The sequence below is a fragment of the Colletes gigas genome, unplaced genomic scaffold, assembly GCF_013123115.1.
Source record: "Colletes gigas isolate AHSC1104 unplaced genomic scaffold, ASM1312311v1 Colletes_gigas_Sc00021, whole genome shotgun sequence".
Taxonomy (NCBI): domain Eukaryota; kingdom Metazoa; phylum Arthropoda; class Insecta; order Hymenoptera; family Colletidae; genus Colletes; species Colletes gigas.
The window spans coordinates 955236-974788 of NW_025106650.1; the positions used below are offsets into that span (position 1 = coordinate 955236).

General features: G+C 35.6%; 3 protein-coding genes across 7 annotated transcripts; 1 reads left to right on the forward strand and 2 right to left on the reverse strand.

Annotated features, from left to right (window-relative positions):
• Nucleotides 1–188: 188 nt before the first annotated feature.
• LOC122401046 (ubiquitin-like modifier-activating enzyme atg7) lies at nt 189–19478 on the forward strand. 3 transcript variants are annotated; one of them, XM_043402953.1, is made up of 9 exons: nt 189–405; nt 16212–16433; nt 16536–17007; nt 17073–17389; nt 17471–17771; nt 17833–18180; nt 18256–18371; nt 18493–18787; nt 18867–19478. In XM_043402953.1, exons 2-9 carry the CDS (start codon nt 16237–16239, stop codon nt 18927–18929), a joined length of 2109 nt encoding a protein of 702 aa, XP_043258888.1. In that variant the 5' UTR covers nt 189–405; nt 16212–16236; the 3' UTR covers nt 18930–19478. The 3 variants fall into 3 exon arrangements, with proteins under 3 accessions (XP_043258888.1, XP_043258886.1, XP_043258889.1); XM_043402951.1 differs by lacking the exon at nt 189–405 and adding an exon at nt 15987–16138; XM_043402954.1 differs by lacking the exon at nt 189–405 and having other exon boundaries at nt 16340–16433; nt 16525–17007.
• Nucleotides 1943–10035, reverse strand: LOC122401043. 3 transcript variants are annotated; one of them, XM_043402949.1, is made up of 9 exons: nt 9851–10035; nt 8923–9449; nt 7837–8852; nt 6902–7769; nt 6468–6817; nt 5983–6355; nt 5841–5911; nt 5108–5245; nt 1943–4990 (listed from the first exon to the last, which is right to left on the reverse strand). In XM_043402949.1, exons 2-9 carry the CDS (start codon nt 9403–9405, stop codon nt 4309–4311), a joined length of 3981 nt encoding a protein of 1326 aa, XP_043258884.1. In that variant the 5' UTR covers nt 9406–9449; nt 9851–10035; the 3' UTR covers nt 1943–4308. The 3 variants fall into 3 exon arrangements, with proteins under 3 accessions (XP_043258884.1, XP_043258883.1, XP_043258882.1); XM_043402948.1 differs by having other exon boundaries at nt 1943–5245; nt 5841–5908; XM_043402947.1 differs by having other exon boundaries at nt 1943–5245.
• LOC122401045 (cyclin-G-associated kinase) lies at nt 10516–15643 on the reverse strand. The gene is made up of 7 exons (XM_043402950.1): nt 15241–15643; nt 14514–14575; nt 13855–14440; nt 13006–13790; nt 12212–12937; nt 11042–12151; nt 10516–10955 (listed from the first exon to the last, which is right to left on the reverse strand). Exons 1-7 carry the CDS (start codon nt 15362–15364, stop codon nt 10848–10850), a joined length of 3501 nt encoding a protein of 1166 aa, XP_043258885.1. The 5' UTR covers nt 15365–15643; the 3' UTR covers nt 10516–10847.
• Nucleotides 19479–19553: the final 75 nt, after the last annotated feature.

Genomic DNA, 19553 nt, shown 5'->3' on the forward strand with positions numbered 1-19553 from the left:
TATCTATTTCGCTCTCTTGCTCTCAGACAGTCCACATGTGTGTGTAACTGCCACAACGAATAGCGAGCTAGAGATCAATGTGTGCGTGGGTATCCCTTCTACTTCTCCCGCATTCCTTCCGCGAGACTTCAAGTCAGCGGAGGACTGTACCTACATTCCTCTTCTTATGTTCACGTAATTCAGCGTAATCCGTCGGTAAACACAATATACAGTAATGATGTATCATGATTAGTAATGGAATGTATTCTTAAATCCTAATAAGCATGAATCTAGTACATTGGAAAGCGAATGCGGTCTTTATAAGTGAAATCGTAGTTTGACAGAATATTAAACATTCAATATTCATTTGTTTTTGTGGACGTTTCGATTCTTGTAAAATTTCTTCAGGAAATAATAATTTGTATTGTAAGTCAGTTTTTTATATTTAATATTTTGAACGTTTTTTTTCATTGTTAGGGTGAATTGACGTATCGTAGAATCATTAATCATTTTTCTTATGGTACAAATGTTTCCGTGATTAAAATAATACAAAATTTTCTTTGTCACCACTCATGATAGTTTATTTAAGGTTTATAAATAACATTAGAAGCGATAGTTATTTTGAGACAATATATTTATTTCTTATTAATATGGAGTTTTCAACAATAACAGTGTAATAGTAGGTGTAACAAGAGAGACGAGGTAGGTTACGAGGAACCTAACCTAATACCGTACGCCAACAAGTCACCGCGATAACAGAATATTAATGATTGTTACAACTACATATGTTTCTCTACTTTATGACCTAAAACAGTTACTATTTCACTAAAGTTGCAATCAAACGCAGATTCTGCAACTTTAATGTAATTCGAGTACTAATGGACTTCAAATACTATTATCTCCCAAATTAGAAGCACAGTAACTGTGCGATATTAACTAAACTGTACTTAAATTAATGAAAATCAATATATACAGTATGAAATTCCAATGGTAGTATAATTTTATATATCTTAATCAACAAATCTTGAGCATTGCATTCTATGCAATTAATATGAATGCACTACCATGCTGTACAAAGTTTTGTAACAGTGGTCATCGAACATTACATTTTGTAAATGTTAAGAATCTTGCTTTATGATGTGATCAAATAGTTTATATGCATAGAATACAATGATTCTGTACTTTTTGTTTTAAATTGTCATTTTTATTTATGTTTTTTGTTTAAAATCTACCTTAATTTGTGATATAGTTCTTATAACACAAAAATAGTTTGTGCTTAAAACATGTTGTATTAAGCAATGAATTAAAACAATTTATTGTAAACCTAAACAAGACAATTTTGTTTGATCATAGTAAGTTTTTATAGGGAGCTTACAATTTTTCATAGTTTATGTACGCATGTTATTCGAGTTTTGTTGATAAATTTTGAAAATTTGAAGAAAGTTTGTTAGTGAAATGAGATTCAATGTGGTAATAATGTTTGGCAGCATTTTGAAATCAATGTAACAATAGTTGAAATTATGGCAGTGCTTTGTAGTATTTAATACTCTTATTGCCATTAAAGATGGAATTAATATATTATAGCTCATACGATGCTAATAATAATATTTAAGTACTAGTTATTTCTAAGAACTGAAATTTAAAAGTTTATTTTAGACTTATCAAGCAGTAATAGCTTCTAGTCTTTTTTTATGGCAATTTCCTGCCTTTATTTAAATTTTTTTTTTTTTATGTAATTTTATATCTATCGCTTCTATTTTATGCATTTTATAAACAATTTTGCATTCAGATAATACGTTTCAAATAGTATCTGCTGTTTTCAAAATTAGTGCAAGTACTTTATAATGTTATTTTAGTTATTGGAAAGAACAGAGCAATAAAAGGTTCAACAGTTTATATGTAATTTAATCAAAAAATTGTGTTAAAAATAAAGTATATTTATTTTTTAAATTAAGTAGGCCGATTTATACTTTTAAGCATTAAGAATAATTATTACTAACAAGATAATTTTGTGCAATAATTTTTGAATTACTTGTTTGTTTTTCTTTATTTGTTAGCACAAATAAAATTATAAGAGGTTGCATATTTTTGCTCTAATCTTTCCATATAAATGTTCCAACTGTATAGGTTCTTGTTGGCGCACAATGAAGTAGGGGGCTCAACCTTTAATTCAGTGCAATAATGTCTCTTCAGGTATCTAGTAGAAGACATGTATGTACAAGGAGTTTCAGGATACAGATTTGTATTATACACGCTGGAACAAATCATAAAGAGAACGTATGATCACTACTGAACTAAATTATTGGTAGAACCCACTTATCGAGAATTACAGCTATAATTAATTTAATAAGTCTATCTTTGATTTATTTAGGCTTGGGTGACTCTAAACTGGCCCCCTATATTTGTATTTTGATTACTTCCTGAATAAATTGCAATCAATTTTTACGCAAATTAAACATTTTTCCAACCGAAAAAGACACAGAAAAAACATCGACACGTTTGTCATTTGTAACTCGCAATCGATGAGTCAGATGTAAGGTACTCTGAAAAATTTGAGAGATAATAATGTAGGCGCATACGTATGCGTTGATGATGCAAATGATTCAAATGAAAACGGACTAATTAATGCAATTATCCAGGACACTTTCATCGGTAGCAGTCATGTGTTATCATGCAGTAAAATTGAAACTGAAAAGTGCACGCAATTGCTAAAGGAAACACTTGTTCGCTGTAGAAATTGAAACGTGAAGTTCCGACGTTCAATGAAATTCACACAACATACATTCACGAGAGTCTACTCCTTAACACTTTCAGCAATTTAATTATAAGTCCGAATACAGCAGTCTAGCGAGAAACTAAATAACTATCTCTATGTAATTGTAATATAGTGAATTGTTCAGAATACAATAATGCTATTCAAGTAAAGAATTGGGCGGATCGACTACTCCTAAGGCCTCGCTCATGAATTATTTAAAATTAATTTAGTCCCACACATTCACACTACAGTCTAAGTTTGATAGCAGGATTAAACGAGAGATAAATCACTTTCGTTCGATTGAAAGGATTTCGTCGTTATAGGAGAAACAGAACCAGGATACGAACATCAATCGATAACAGTAGTTTTCAATTCCGACGATGTCTCGCGTGCAATTCCTGAATAAACTTCTCACCTATCAGTCTAACAAACCGACAAAGGGTACGCTTTCGTGTGGATACAGCAAACATACGATTACCATGTAATCTAAGATTATTTTCGGAATAATAATCGTGATAATCACGCAGTGAAGTCATGAATAATGAATCGCTATGAGCTTGCATGTTTGCTGATTACGAGTTCCCTGTGGTCGGTACAAAAATGACTCGGTCGATTAAAATTTCATCCGCCTGTAACATTTTTTTCTTCAAAATGAGCGCGATAGTTACGAGATTATGTGTATCTTCGTAGTAAGTGGTCATTCTACGCCGAGAGTCCTTTGAGCGAGTCTCTCCCTCCATGATCACGATTAAAATGGCAGTACGCTATCCGTTTCAACAAAATTCTGTAGACCAGCGGTTTATTAAACATTTATCTTTGTCCTATCAATAGAATTGTCGAATCTCCTGTATGCGTTTCATCCTGAATCTACTAGTAAATTTTTCGGTAAGGTTTAAACCTAAGAAATCCCGCCTTAGACGCAAAGATTCAGTGGTTGGTCGAAGGATGAATACGTAGGAATCGATGGCGGACAATTTTCGAGATCAAGATAAAATGGAAAGCCTCTATTGGTGAATGCGCGAGGTCCAGTATTACGTGCAATTACCTTGATTTTTAAATAAAGTTAAAAGGCATATCAATATAAAGTTTATGGAATATGTTAATAGATAATTGAAATGAAGTTGAGAAACACGGCAGTGCATAATATTAAACACCATTACAATCAAGAGAGACTCACCCAGGCTGACGGTTAATGTAGAGTTAAAATGCCAACAAGAAAATATTTTAGTATTCGTTCAAGTTCGCTACTCGTTAAGACATTTCTACTAAAGTTTATAGCACTTTTTTCTTTAATCAACATATCCTATTATATTATCAATGTACGCAACAACGTGAATAGACAAAGAGATTCTTCGTTCTTCGTAAATCTCTCTCTCGTTATTACACGACCCCCGCAGATTGCCTATGTTTTAAACATTTTTTTTTTTTTGTTTTTGGCTTTTGTTAAATTGTCGGATTCTTCTACAAATTGACCTATAAATCTGATATTGCTTAAATCAATCAAAGCCCCTCAGAGGCAACGATCCTCGAAGTTCTGTTGCTTTCAAGAACTCTTAAAGCGGCGCGTCGATCTATCAAGGAGGATGTAAGTCGCGATGATGAGCCCTGGCACTTAAAATAGCTTTCAATTCAGATTCTAATTGTTTTTTGGTTCGTTCGCTTACCGATCGGCCTCCCACCACCGGTTGCGCGGTTAATCTTGGCGATGGTAAATCGGCCATCAGTTTACCACTGTCTCTGTTTTCGTGACTTCTAGCGCGTCGTATAGGCTTCTTTAACGGCAACGCGTCGTCTTTAATTTTCTCGTGCGATGGCCGTTCCAAAGACAATGTCATTTCTTGGTTTAAAGTGTACGACGAACCGCCTCCGACGGCTTCGGTGGATCTGCTGAGATCGACGGTTCCGGAGCCCCATTCACGAGACGGCTTTCGTCCGACGGTTGACGTTAATTCGTTATTCGGGGATAACAAGGGACTCTTAGACATTTGATAGCTAGACGAATGGGGTGGTCTTAAAGTAGCGAATACTGGGAAAGATTGTCCTCGTTTTGCTGGACTTCGAGAGTATCTCGGTGTTGGCGCACCAGCTCCACCGGTTTCACTCTTAATCGTGGTAGTTCCGGTCGAGTCGCTCCTAGTCGGAGCCAAAGGTCGTAACGTTGCACTACCTCCAAAGTGCGAACCAAGACGTGGAGGTGGTGAGCCACCATCACCGTGACTCAATCGCCGTCCAACGGTTTCCAGTGGACTTCTAGCCCTGAGATTAGTGCTGCTTAGTGTGAATTCTCTCGGTTTCATTGGGGTTTCCAAATTTATAGGGGATAATCCGAGCCTAGAGCCCGACAGATTAGTTGAACTTCTACTTTTCTCAGACCTTTTTGGGCTTCGAGGCATCAAAGGGCTTTTACTTCTACTCCTTTCGCGTCCTTTGATTGTGTTTTCATCTTTCTTAAATGTCGATAATTTCTCATGCTCCTCCGCCACTGTCTCGATCTTCTCTTCTTGTTGGACTCTGTGAAATCGAAATGACCAAATTGTTACTTACAGTGAAGAGCAAAACCGAACCAATAATATATTTCGTGAAAATTAATATTTATTATCGTACGCAATGGACAATAATAGAAATGAATATAACCAGTGTACTTGGATAATTTTGTAATGTTTAAAATGTTTGTTTATTTACAATGATAGAAACTAATAGACTCAATTTTGCATCGTATTTCGAGTAAGTTCTTCAATTTATAGCAACGTATTAATATTTTTTATAACATTTCTCATCACAGAGAAACTTAAATTTAACGTTTTGCCAATATTTTAATAACTCTAAACTAAACTAAAAAAAACTAAACAAATTTTATTTATTTCCCTGTGTATCTTGGTAGCTATGGTAAATTGAGAGATGTAATTATGCCCTTATAATTGTGATCAAGATATACAAAAACGAGTAACTGTAAAAAGTTACTACTGTGCCAATACTTTCTTTACCCACTTTTTACGAAGATCGATAATATTTTTTAGAAAACGTACGGTTATTGGTTAAGTTGTGCTCACCGCTGCAATTTGCTCGATTTAAATCAAAAGAAAAATTTTAACGAGTCTTTAATTACCTTCGAATTTCCTGAATCATCTCGAAGAATTGAGCTTTACTTTTGCGTCTCTGGCGCTGTTCGTGTTCCTTCTAGAACATGGACACCTTGTAGATATATGAAGGAAAGGTAACAAGATTCAGAAAGAAAAAAAATCACTTACTCGTTTAACGCTTTTTTGGAACAGGGAAGCAATTTGTCCTTGTCGTACTGTGTGAACTAATTCCCTCGCAGCATGATGCGGCGATACCAGTTCCACACAATTGATGAATCTGTACAGTTTTTGCGAGAAAAACATGACATTACGGCTGCGCCATATAGAGTCTTCTGGCCTGTGTCTTAATCTAGGCAAGGTGTATTTGTAAAACAGGTGTTCTCCAGCTAGTATAATTGTACCAAGTACAACACCCATTCCAAGTAAACAAAATACACCGGCTACAGACGCCACACCCAAAGGTCTGGGTTGTCCACCTTGTTCGTGTTGAAGACCCGTATCCATATCTTCTCTTCCTCGAATACATGGTAAACCACCATACCTACAACGTTCAACAGCAGTTTTTAAAATTTTAAACTAATGATTTAAAATCCAAATTCTTTGCGTTCAGCAAAGAATCAAAGGAAAAAGAATCAGAATGCGTGGATAGTTACCATTTTTCTTGTAAAATATCGAGTAAACCGGTACTCGTATAATTCGCTATCACTTTGGATATACTTTCTTTCAAAGGATGGCCTTTTGTAAGCGCAACAGCGTACATGTCCTCGTTTATAGTGTCTCCGATTTTTTGTAAACGGCAGCCGTCGTCTATTGCTCGATAGTAGTCCAAAATAGGAGTGTCTGCTATAAGAATATCTAAACTACCATTTCTTAGTCTTTCTACACCTTCAGCGACATTTGCTAACGAATATCGTGCCATGTGCGACCACAATTGTGGGCTTGCTTTTTGTACATAATAGTCGGCCGCAGATGCTCTCGGCGCGCCGACTTTCTGCAGCAGTAACTGTAATATCATTTACCGTTAAGACGAGAAATTCGTGTAAATGTGTGTACAATGAGAATTATAAATTTGTTTGCAAATACTCACGCTTTTATCGTCATAATTGCTTACTGCTGAATGAAAAAAAAGGCCCGCGATCAGGGCAGCTATATTGGCTGTATAAGAAGCCACGAAAATAACAGAAAAACCTCCCCAAATGTTGATTAGAAACTTGTTAGGCCAAGATTTTGGAGCTTTGAAGGCAACCAGATGCCCGCACAGAAGACCCCACATTACCCATAAAGCAGAGGCAATTGAAAAATTCTTGCTTCGTTGTCTGCCCCAGGGATTCAAACCGAAGGGGCTGAACCATTCATACAACGCTACTGCTATGGCAGTAAAGTTTAGAAATGTGAAAACAGCAATCCATAGTTCCGTACTGAATGGAAAAAGAAATGCAAATAGTGATATTTCGGATTTCAGCTTTGGCGCCGTGAGAAAGCTTACTCCGCTGAAGAAGTACGGTGTCGTGAAGTCAACTACTGCGGCTCTATGAGCAGACACGCTTAAAGGCGCGAACGCCAGTTGCGCTCGACCAGAAACCAATTCTCCCATAATACCATTCCATGGACCACTTCTACCGTTTCTTTTTCCGAATAGACCGTCTTTCACTAGATATAAGTCGTATCGAAATCCTAATTCACGTGATACCAAGGACATCAAGTCTATACTTAAACCGTAACAACACATCACGATATTTCCTTGGCGACAAAATATTCCTCTGAGACAAAGACCTTCTTGCAGGTTCGTTACCGTAGTGAACGGTGATGCAAGTGCCGTCACGACACGGTACATGGGCATGCCAATTTTTTCACCGCCTTGTTCAAGGTACGCGGGTACAATTCCACCTCCGGGCCAGATGATGGTATCGAGATGAACCTCTTTTCCACCTTTAACGGTCCCCACTTTGGTCCATCTATAACAGGAAGAATAAATGTAAATCAAAATATACTTAATTAAACAGTAGTAATGTTTGAACAAACCTCAATTGCGTCTTATTTCCAGGGAACCTTATTGCTTGCAAATTCAATAATTGGAATTTAGCTTTGTCTTTGGAAATTTGACCTACAGAGTTCCTCAATTTCTGAGTCAAGATCTTGGAAACATTACTTCTCATTTCACTTGTTAAAAATTTTGTCCTTCTTTCTGGAAAACATTCTGGTATAAAGTTTTCTTCAAGTTGTGACTCTCCTAGACGATTTAACTTAGCTTTTACTTCTACAAAAGTTTCATCCAAAGCCTGGGATGTTTCTCTTATCATTCTGGATAGTATCGTATCACTACCCATTAACTTTAGGCCAGAAGGTCTCAATGCAAGCATACCGACTGGCATAAAATCTTTCGAATTTAATTCTTTATCCGTCATTACAAACTCTTCATCGTCGTCGAAACTAAAACTTTTATCTTCCTTGTTAACTACAGTTTTTTCATTCTGCCATCTGTATTCTTGTAATCGATGTATATCGTTAGCTAAACTTGGTAAAGCATGTAACGTTAATTGGTTTTCAGATATAAGGTTCGCGTTTTGATTTATGTTTTCTATTGGCACAGGATTTTCAATTGTAGCAATCGATGCTCTCGAACTGTGTATAATATGCGAACTGATTATATTTGGTTCATTAGGTCTTAATTCTGCCTTAAGGTCTAGCCAGAGCCATAAAAATCTTCCCGCGAGCATTTCAAATTTACCAGCAGCAGCAATTATCCTTCGTGCATTATTCAAATCACAAGCCATCACTATGACTCCACCACTTCCTCCTTCTTCTGCTACTCGTCTGAGTCTCATTCTTAAGGTCTTGTCATTTGTTGGAAGGTATATGATTGTTCTCGGTGTTAAGGTAGGCTGATTAGATTGTAAAAGATGAGCAACTGGGAGTAAAGTGGTATCAATGAGAAGAGTAAATGCATGCCAGTTTGCCCTATGCATTAAAGCAGCTGCAGCTGCCCCTACTTCTTTTGTACTCGAGCCTATGCGACTTTCAAATTGCCCAAGATTTCCCTGTAAAGTATAATAATTTTTGACAAGTTGTATGCAAATTACCTTACTAGAAAGGTAAACTCAAACAGACCTGACGAAGAAAATCTTCATGTGTAAACGGTAGCCATAGTGCTGGAAGATTTAAAGCAGCTGCAGCTGTCACAAGAAATCTGGCTGCTGATCCTCCTCCGATAATGAGACTCAACACTGTCTTTCCACTTTTAATTTCAGTACAGAATTTATTCAGTAACGATAGAGGATATGACAGTGAATCTATCTTTGGTGGTGCCTCTATATAGGACACATTCATATCCGCATGAGATGACTCTAGCCTTGCTTTTTCCCATGCCTTTTGAATATCTGTCTTAAAAGAGCTTTGTGATTGCGTCAAGCATAACACAATGCGCCACGAAGCATAAGATGTTCGAAGTCGTCCCTTGAGAGCTCTCATAGACCTGCTCGTATTTGTAGTGCAGGAGGCTATCGAGCAAAATGAAACTCCCAGTAAAAACAAAAATACAACTTTCCAAGAGAAGCCGAACATCTTCAAGTTTTCTGTACTTTTTCTCTTCATTGTTCACTTAGCTTTCTTGACTATTATCCATATAAGGTTCTAATCTATAATTGTGACAGAGTTCAGAAATAATACTCTGTTAGTGTTAAGTAAATATAATATATGTATATATAATGGTATCCTTTGGCTACTGTTATTTGTTAACATATTATATATCAGAATTATTTTGTTGATAGTTCCATGAAATAACATTTTATATTTCTAATATTTCTGTACGAACATCGCAAAAGATTTCGTCACGCAAAAAGCTAATTGTGTTTTTATGGAGAATTTTTTTTATCTCATACTTTTAGTAACATTGCGCTTCCGTTTTTGACAGTTTACTTTTTTATAAAATTTACACATTTTTTTCAGTTAACAACATATTATGCACAAATTTTGGAAAATTCGTTTGATTAATTTATTTTCAATTCTGATATACGTTCAATTATTAAAAATAGTTTACCTTTTACCGAAGTGAATCATATGTCGTAGATTCGGGGGTGGGTGAAGAAGAGCCCGAAGATTGCTTTTTAGCCGCCACATAATAGCTATCGATTAGGTAACTGTATCAATTGTCGTAAAATAATGTCAATTGGTCAATGTGGAAGACAGGGATGAACCGTCACTTGCCCTCTTCTGGACGTCCTACCCAGTGCATAACAGCCATTTTCGAGCAGCCCCTCCCTTTAAATTTCACACCTATACTACTCGTGCATACATATATCTATATATGCAGTTTTCGCATTTGCTTCGCCATAATCATTGAATAATAATAGCAGTTTTCGTTTTTCAATTTTGAAAATGTTATATTTATTCTAAACTCCGATGTTGATGTATAAAAAATATAAGCAACCAAATTCTATAACTGAATTACGTTGTAATAATTATTAATCATTTTTATATAGTTACTATAGTTTTAGGAATTAGTGAAATGTCATTATTATTAAATCTTCAATTTTTTAAGACGACAAGATTTAGAACGGTAATAGGTTCTCAGTATTCCAATTTTCAGATGGTATAATGTGTGGTTGACCTTGAGAAAATTTTGAACTATTTATGCAAAGTAATTTAGTTTTATTGTAATAATAGGTACAGGATGTAAAAAAAAGATGTAAACTGTTTGGCCGGAAAATATCTTTATATATTTGGAATCTTCCTTAATTTACATATGCGTTATATACATACATGTTATGCCGCAGTACGCTTAATACAGTAAGTGATCTTACAAGGCTTTATATGATAAAGATGCATGTACATACACGGTAGCCATTCAAATGCAGCTTCAACTTTGCCTCTGCTATGAATCCGTTATTTTGTTGCTACAGCTAAGATAATATAGCTGGAATGTAACACGGAGTTGTCTTACAATTAAATATAATATTTTCGGGTCTTTCCGCTAGGAACTACCTTGATTTATGGACATAGATTTTATTTTCTGTAACAAGTAACAGACATTAAAATTAACTAAATAAATTTTGTTGCGACGCGTCGTTTTCGAACGTGCTCCAGGCATTATTCAGTTCCATAAAAATCAGTTTTGCTATATTTTCATTAGCCGTTCCCGCTTGCTGAAAACGTATAAAAAAATATGATATCCTTTGGATAAATATGTATCAGTACTTATACTTGAAATTAAATGTAATGTATGTGATACCTTGTCTGGATGCACAGCCAAACAAGCTTTCCTATACGCTTTCTTAACATCCGCAGCTGTAACTAATTGGTGCATTTCGCAACGTTGCCATCTGTCAGCTTCTGGCCATAAAACAGTATGCATCGAACAGAGAAGAGCACGTAAATTTCCCTTTTTACCTTCCGTCCACTCAGCTACTTTTAATCGATCTGGATCCATAGTTTTGGCAGCTTCTACTTTCCTCATTTGATTTATTGTCTTTGGACTATCCTTCTCTGCTTTTCTTGAACTAAAGAAGTTATATCCTTGACTACCCAGTAAATCCTCAAAGGCATCTCCGCTTGATTTAGTCGTTTTATTGCCAGCTGCACCGCTGTCTGCGGTATTGGTCTCGTTAGTTGCGGTGGATTTGTGCGTATTAGGACTCGAATGGATCGGCGTACTAGCCGGCGCAGGGCTAGTAGACTGTGGAGTATTTGAATTCCTCGGTGTACCATTCCAACTAGATGTTAGACCAGCCCCTAAAGAACTGGCGAGATTTGCAAATGGATCTTTACTTTGTGCTGCGAAGTTTGGAACGCTCGAATTCCGTGGAAAGTTCTCCTCGGTATTTGGAGACTTTGCAACGTTCGATTTGGCATTTTGCATATTCCCCAATAGATTTTTTGCGGAGTTTCCAGCCAATGGATCAAACAACAAATCGTTAACTTCTTGTTTAACGGTAGGTTGAGTTTGATCAAAGAATAAATCGTTTATGTTTAAATTATTATTAGTATTATCGTTCTTAGTAGGCTGATCGTGCTCAAATAGTAAATCATTCTGAACAGGATCGCTAATCGTGGGAACTGTGGTTTTTGTTTCTTGCTGAGTAAAAACACCAAAACCTCCTAAGAGATCACTTTCGTTCTGACTAGAGTTAGAAAAAATATCTAATTCTGGATTCGCTGCACGTTGCGGAGTATTTAAGGTACTGGTGTCTGGCATTCCTAGGTTCAATAAATCGGCTTCTTGGAATTTAACTTCTTCTTTTGCTTCTTCTTCTACGTTTTCTATTTGCTGAGGTACTTCTTGTTGTACGTTAACGTTATCCGGTGTTTCGACTGTCGGTGCAGCTGGTGCTTCCTTTTGAACCTAACGTAATTAGAATGTTAAAGTAATCACATTAACTGATTCAGTTCTATCGGGGCTTACCTCTTCTGATCGAGCGGTTCTAAAGTTCTCCAATGTTTCTTCCATTTCCAAGGTTGATCCAAATAACGGATCAGGTTCAAGGTTCGACGAAGATAATTCTGCTTCCCATGGAGCTGGAACTCTAGCTAATTTTGAATTCTCTTCGGCTACGGTAATATTTAAAATTATACTGAACTTGCCACCAATTTCGGGTGCATCGTCTAGATCTTTCTTCTTAAACGTTAAAGCGGATTCAGTCAAAGGTATGTAGCCCGTATGAAAATGAAACGATGCGATTTTAATTCCGATCACGCGACCAAGTTGTTGACGGGCATGGAATATTACAACAGTAACGTCCCCGCGAACCGTTGCATTACCCAATACCAAAGGAACTTTTCCCTCCATCATACCGAACAATCTCATCTCCTCGTACTCTGGTCGCTTAGTGGAGTAAACTAATGCACCGTTGCTATAGATATCAATATATGGTCGGCAACCGTCTTTCGCTCTTGTGAACAATGGTACTGGTTGTATAATTAAAGTTCGAAGCGCCAATGGTTTCGTATGCGGATGTACACCACGACTCAATAAGCTCATGTAATTAATACTGCGCAATTCTGAAGGTTGTAACTGAGGCGGCTGACAACGTCTTGTCGTAAACAATGCTATCGCCTCTTCGGGGGTTGTTAATGCTTTAGCATAAATCAGTAATGTACACGCAACTGTAGCACTTGCTCGATATCCGTCCTAAAATTACATAATCAAAGATATCTCTTAGTTTGTACGCGTTCGTACATTATTTGAAATATACTTACAGTACAATATAACACTACAACGTGATTGAAGTCGGCGTTCAAGTATCGATAAATGTCTTGACATATTTGATATAATGCAGATAGTAAAGGAGCATTTGAGTCCGACGAAGCATAGGCGAATGAGCAATCAATATGTCTACCAGAAAGCCTAGATACGTTTGGCCGTCCACGAGATAAATTGTATAACTGAATTCGAGCGGGAGGTGGATGCCGGGCTTGAAGAAAAGCTCTAACATCCTCCACATGATTGGCTCGATAGGCGGATTCTATTCCATCCGCTGGATAGGGCATTATTAGTATACGAGACGTTAAGTAACTTGCATCCAATTCAGTTCTAGCCATGCTTTGCTGCACGGAATGCATCACTTTACTCGAGGTATCCTTTAAGTTACGTAGAATACTACCAGCACCACCTCTTAACGAACTAAATAGGCCTGTTGGTTGAGCTACCGGAATTTTTGCCACAGCCGTTTGAGCCGGCGCAGGTCTTGGAGGTGGCATATTAACTGGAGGAGATGGTCGCGGTGGCGGAGTAGGTGTACTAGGTGGTGGAACCGGTCTAGGAGGTGGCGGAGTTTTAACTACGATTTCTACTTTTGGGGGTTCTCTGGGATCGAAGTTGTTAGATTCGGCTATTGCTGCAAGACGTTCCAGAATCATTGATGTTGCAAATCTTCGAACAGGAGACACATCTAAACATCCCTTTACTATATCATGGAGACAGGCTAAACGAGGATTGGCAGGAAATGGTGGATAATTGCCATTAACAATCGCAAGTTTGTTACCTGTAAATACAATAAAAACGTCAAAAATATTGACTCTATCCCTCGCATAAATTCAAATGCACACCTTCAGGAAACGGATGCCTTAATGTTATTAAGGAATACAAGATACAACCCAGTGCCCAACAATCAACTGGTGGACCAATAGGCTCATTACTCCATGTATCCATCATTTCAGGTGCACGATACATGGGTGTTGTATTTTTTGCCATTTGATCTTCTAATGTAGCACGTTTCTGAGCATTCCATGATGGATTTGGTAAAATTTGTTGAGAAGAAACACTTCCAAAGTCACAAAGTTTAACCAGACCATCGCTTCCAATTAAAAAATTTTCTAGCTTTATATCTCGATGTATAAGCGGTTCAGGCTGTTGACTGTGCATATAATGTACAGCCTTTGTTGCCTGGTACGCTATTTTACAAATTTGGGCAAGATTCAACGAATTTGGCGGCAAATTTCTCAGTAAATCTGCTACTGTCCCACCTGGACAATATTCTGTCACCAATAAATACTCATATCCATTACGATCCTCGCGTTCCAAACGCTGAGCATATACATATTGAATTACATTTGGATGGCCTGATAGCCTTTTTAAAGTCTCTATCTCTTGTATACTTTTATTGTTAGCTTCTTCGTCAACCGCAATGAGCCTCTGCAAATATAGACATATGTCACAATAAATTTGGAATTTGCTATGCATATAAGATAAATATAATGTTGCTTACCTTAAGTGCATACTCTTTTCCTGTTTGAATATCTTCTACCGCAAAAACCAAAGCCCAGAAACCTATTGGCACAATATTAGTCACATATTATCTAAACATTAACAATAATGAATGTCTTTAAAACAACCACAAATTTTCCTTTAATAATAAAAAGCAAAATAATGCAAATACAAGCGACAGTATGTTTTTTAAATAAAACACAAAACTGTGTAATTTTTCACCTTTGTAACATTAAATATAAATTACATACAAATAACATGAGTTGCAATATTGAACTTTTTATATATTAGTAGCTAATCATTATGTATGAGGTATTTGAATGTACATCAATAATTAATTTTTTTTCGGCCATGTCTGGAAATATATTGTAACAAGTATGTATTATGATCTCTAATGGTATGAAAGGAATATGAACTACATCTGTTATCTCTTAGAATGTGTCTCCTTCATAGAATTCCAATCAAACTTCATATGCTGATAAGTTCATTTGATCGGGAAATTTTGTTTGCACTTGTAATGCACAACTATATGTCAAAACAAATTTGACACATGTCAAAAAGTTTGATAGGTCGCAATGCTGGCATAATGTACGCGATCATTTCATATTGTGTTTAGATAATACAGTGTGAAACTGATACTTTACGAAGTGTTCAAGAGTAATTGTTAACGAAAAGAGACATTATTTCAGTGAAATAGTGGTAAAATGAAAGGGTTGACAGAAACTCACCCTCGAAAATTAGCCTGGTCACGCGTAATTTCACATTGTTGATTTCTAGTATTTTTCCAACGTATTCATTTGTATTTGTCGCTCCATTCAAGTATCCAAGAGCAGACTTCAAATAATCCGACATATTTCTTTATAAATATCCCTCAGAACCCCCGTAAAACGTTCACCTAAAGTTACAATGCAGACAGCCGATGCTGTCCGGCCATACTGTCTTTGTGACGTCATCACCAGTGCTGTACATACACATTTTTCGCATTGATGACTGTGAAACCATTGTTGATAAATGTCTGTTTGTATAAAATATATCAGTTTCAACGATATTAATAATATGATTGTTCCACAGACTTGTTAACGACAATAAATCGATATATGTAGTCGGGAACTACGGTGGATACAATTGTGAAATAGAGTCACTCAAACGAAAATACAGATAGTAGGATATTATGAAATGAAGCAATTAATATGTTTATATTCTATTATAGATCCGAGGACCTGTTTGCATTCTTGATTGAATATTTACAATGAAATTTATCATATTAAAATATACAGTGTACATTATAAAGTAGCATTTTTCGATGGAAGTTCATTGTTTACGTAGAAAATTCGTTAAGATAGGAAAAAGTTAATGCAAATACTTTGACGATACTTTCACCTTAATTTTGAACAGTAAACTATTTTATTATTTCGCATTAAACATACGCATGCGTGTTCCGTGGTGTATGACAAATTTCACAACTATACAATATAAACTATTATAAATATATTGTCTTTTCAATCGCGTAAATATTTTTTAGATGCTATTTCCATTGATTTAAATATTATCGACAATTAATAAGTAGTTTGTATAGGTTATTAACATAAGCGGACTTGTTCTGATTTGGAACAAACATATATATTCGTATGTTGTTTTTATTCTTCAGCCAAACAAACATACTTCATTAATTGTCATAATACTGTTCATTTATTTTCAGATATTGCCTGTTAGAAAGCTTAAAAATGCCCAAGTTGGTAAAATTTACAAAACTTAGATCTACCACGGATCACACATTTTGGGCAAAATTTGCAGAAATGAAAATAGACAAACTGAAATTGGATGAAAAGGCAGTAATTAATTTGTGGGGAAGCTACAGTCTTCAATCACCAAATGAAGACAATGTCAATCCCTTAATAATGGATTTTACATCATTCAATGAGTAAGTTTGTTACGTGTATGGTGAAAATGATTACTAGAATTTATTTATAAGTTAAGTAAAATAAGTACTTGTTGAAATCAACAACACCTAGGTCATTTTTAGAAACATAGAAACAGTTTGTCATAATTCGTTGGTAATTTGTTGCGGGAAAATGATTAATACAAATACTTATGAGGCATTTCGACAAACCAATCCTGGAACATTCATTAATGCCTTGGGAAAGGATGTTATGAACAGCATTGTAGATGGATCTAGTTTACAAATGCCATGGAAACTATCATTATTTTTAGTACTGGCATATTCAGATTTAAAGAAATATAGATTTCATTATTGGTTTGCTCATCCTACTCCAGTAAACTTACCTGAAATCTATTATGAAGAACCCTCAAGGTCAATTAACGAAGAATTTATAGTTACTCACGTAGCAGACCTATGTGAAGGATTTCTCAGACTGGACAGCAGATCAAAAAATTACTTTACAGTTTTAATATCTCGTGAAAATAATATACATATTGTTGATCTGGCAGTAGGAATAAAGTTAATCAAGGAATCTAAAGACTACGAAGAACTACAGGTATTGGTGTACTTTTATGTAACTATATCGTGTATGTTTTTTCATGTATTTAATTTATGTTTTAGGCACAAAATGAAATTTATTTTGCATTTTACGATCCTTGTACAAACACTGAACCAGGATGGCCTTTACGCAATCTCCTTTGTTTATTATTTTGGCATTGTCCCGTGTATTATTTTACAAAGCCTATTAAAGTCATATCTATAAGAGGAAACAAGGCCCAGAAAAGTATTGTTTTCAAACTTAGAGTTCAAAAATATGCAAATAGTAAAATAATAAGAGACAATTTATTTGAAAGTCAATTGGTTGGTTGGGAAAACAATACAAATGGTAAACTAGGTCCAAATATAGCCGATTTATCAGACGCTATGGATCCAGCCAAGTAATCTTTTTAAAAAAATAAATTTGACATAAATTGTATTTGTGTATGAGATTAATTATTTTCATTCTTACCATTTACTAGGTTGTCAGACAGAGCTATCAATTTAAACTTAAAGTTAATGAAATGGCGTCTCGTTCCAAATCTAGATTTAGACAAAATCAGTAATCTTAGATGTCTTCTGTTGGGTGCTGGAACTTTGGGTTGTTCTGTAGCAAGAGTACTTTTAGGTTGGGGAGTGAATAACATAACTTTCGTCGATAGCTCTAACGTTTCTCACAGTAATACTGTAAGGCAAAGTTTATACAGCCATCAGGATGCTGTAGAACATAAATATAAAGTTCATGCAGCTAGAGATGCGCTACTTAATATAAGACCAAATATGGTGAGTATTTAAAAGTTTTCTTAAATAAAATTTTATTATACAAATTATGTTAATATCATAGAATGCAGAGGGTGTGATCTTACATGTTCCAATGCCTGGGCACGTTGTTGGTAAAAGTATGATGGAATCAACGAAACTGTCACTGGAAAAATTGGAAGAACTTATTCAAAAGAATGATGTAGTTTTCTTCCTTTTGGATTCTCGAGAAGCTAGGTGGTTACCCACTGTATTATGTGCAGCAATGAATAAGATTGCTATTAATGCTGCTTTAGGTTTCGATTCGTTTACTGTACAGAGGCACGGCACTCGCAATTCTTCTATTCCGTCTTCTCCAGATTTAGACATAAAAAATCCTTTTGGTTCGGATCTAGGTTGCTATTTTTGTAACGATGTAACGCAGCCGGGAAATGTACGCATATTAAGCATTGTACTAGTTTAGTTTTTTATCAAACAGTGTTTTAATGATAATCGTTTTGTTTTATAGTCTCAAACTGATAGAACACTAGATCAACAATGCACTGTTAGCAGGCCAGGTTTGTCGCAAACTGCTGCGGGATTAGCGGTTGAATTGTTGATGGCTTTGTTACATCATCCTCAAAGGTAAATAAGAAAATAGCTCATATTTCGTTCTATATATTATTATTCATGTTTATTCTTTAACTTTTCGTATAGTTTGGAAAGCTTATTCGATCGTTTAACGATTTATTCCTATATTTAATAGTATCGAGGCAGGGGCATTAATGGGTAATAACAGAGATAATATTAGTCCAAACCACACCGAATTGTTCGGTTTGTTAGGAGGTGTGCCGCATACGATACGCGGGTCTCTGTGGAATTATGATATGCAGTTGACGATAACGCACAGATTTACATCCTGTACGGCATGTTCTGTGCCTGTCATCACGGAATATAGAAATCGTGGTTTATCGTTTGTACTTGATGCATGTAACATTCCAAACTATTTAGAAAAATTATCGGGTCTAGAGGAATTACTTAAAAGGCCCGATTTGGACGAGGTATATATTTATTAGTTTCCATGTACACAGAAACATTTATTGGTATTATTGCGCGTATATTTAATTCTTTAAATTTTAGCTATGTTACGCCTTAGATAACTTAAGCGACGGCGAGGACGATCAGTTAAACACTACGTCGTAAAAACCAATCTGTGCATTTATACGCTTTTAACTCTGACGAAAATGTCTTTGTTACATGAACAGAGCCAAGATGAACTTTACGTGATGAATAACCGAATAACTATTCGATAATGTCAGTATTTAAGGATCTAAACGAGTGAATTTTAAAAGTACAATGCTATATGCATCTGTGTTGTGACGTAACCTTGGAATTATGTTATTATAAAATATGACGTTTAAATAAAACTTTTATACAAATCGCAATGTATAAGAACGCAATACACAATGTAAGAGATTGTAATAAGTTTTTAAATCTCATTTTTATCGATTGAATAGAGCAAGCATAGGAAAATGAGCAATGTTGAATACAATATTGAAATTGCCTGGCAATGCAGAGAACAAATGTTCTTCATTACATTTAAGAATAGCTTTATTCCTCGAATCGCATCATGCACGATATAATTTCCACTACCCGGATATTCAGAAAATAAGAATGCAAGTCAAAGAACCGAAAATTTATCAATTTATCGATCAGGTTTTCTTAATCTGCATCGGTAATATTTTACTCCTAAAATTAGTTGCAGTTTTCATCGAAAAAATATTTTTTTCTGAAACATCTACGAACATAAAGAAGAAAAAGCATTGT

Bases quoted from the DNA above. Each gene is read 5' to 3' on its own strand.
- LOC122401045 (XM_043402950.1), bottom strand. From the start codon at position 15,364: ATGTCGGATTATTTGAAGTCTGCTCTTGGATACTTGAATGGAGCGACA. The intron at 12,938-13,005 runs GTAAGTATATTT...ATGTAATTTTAG, and splicing joins TTGTAGTGTTATATTGTACT to GACGGATATCGAGCAAGTGC. The intron at 12,152-12,211 runs GTAAGCCCCGAT...TAATTACGTTAG, and splicing joins GAACCGCTCGATCAGAAGAG to GTTCAAAAGGAAGCACCAGC.
- LOC122401043 (XM_043402947.1), bottom strand. From the start codon at position 9,405: ATGAAGAGAAAAAGTACAGAAAACTTGAAGATGTTCGGCTTCTCTTGG. The intron at 8,853-8,922 runs GTCTGTTTGAGT...TATACTTTACAG, and splicing joins ATGAAGATTTTCTTCGTCAG to GGAAATCTTGGGCAATTTGA. The intron at 7,770-7,836 runs GTTTGTTCAAAC...TTCCTGTTATAG, and splicing joins GGAAATAAGACGCAATTGAG to ATGGACCAAAGTGGGGACCG.
- LOC122401046 (XM_043402953.1), top strand. From the start codon at position 16,237: ATGCCCAAGTTGGTAAAATTTACAAAACTTAGATCTACCACGGATCAC. The intron at 17,772-17,832 runs GTGAGTATTTAA...TTAATATCATAG, and splicing joins TTAATATAAGACCAAATATG to AATGCAGAGGGTGTGATCTT. The intron at 18,372-18,492 runs GTAAATAAGAAA...TATATTTAATAG, and splicing joins TTGTTACATCATCCTCAAAG to TATCGAGGCAGGGGCATTAA.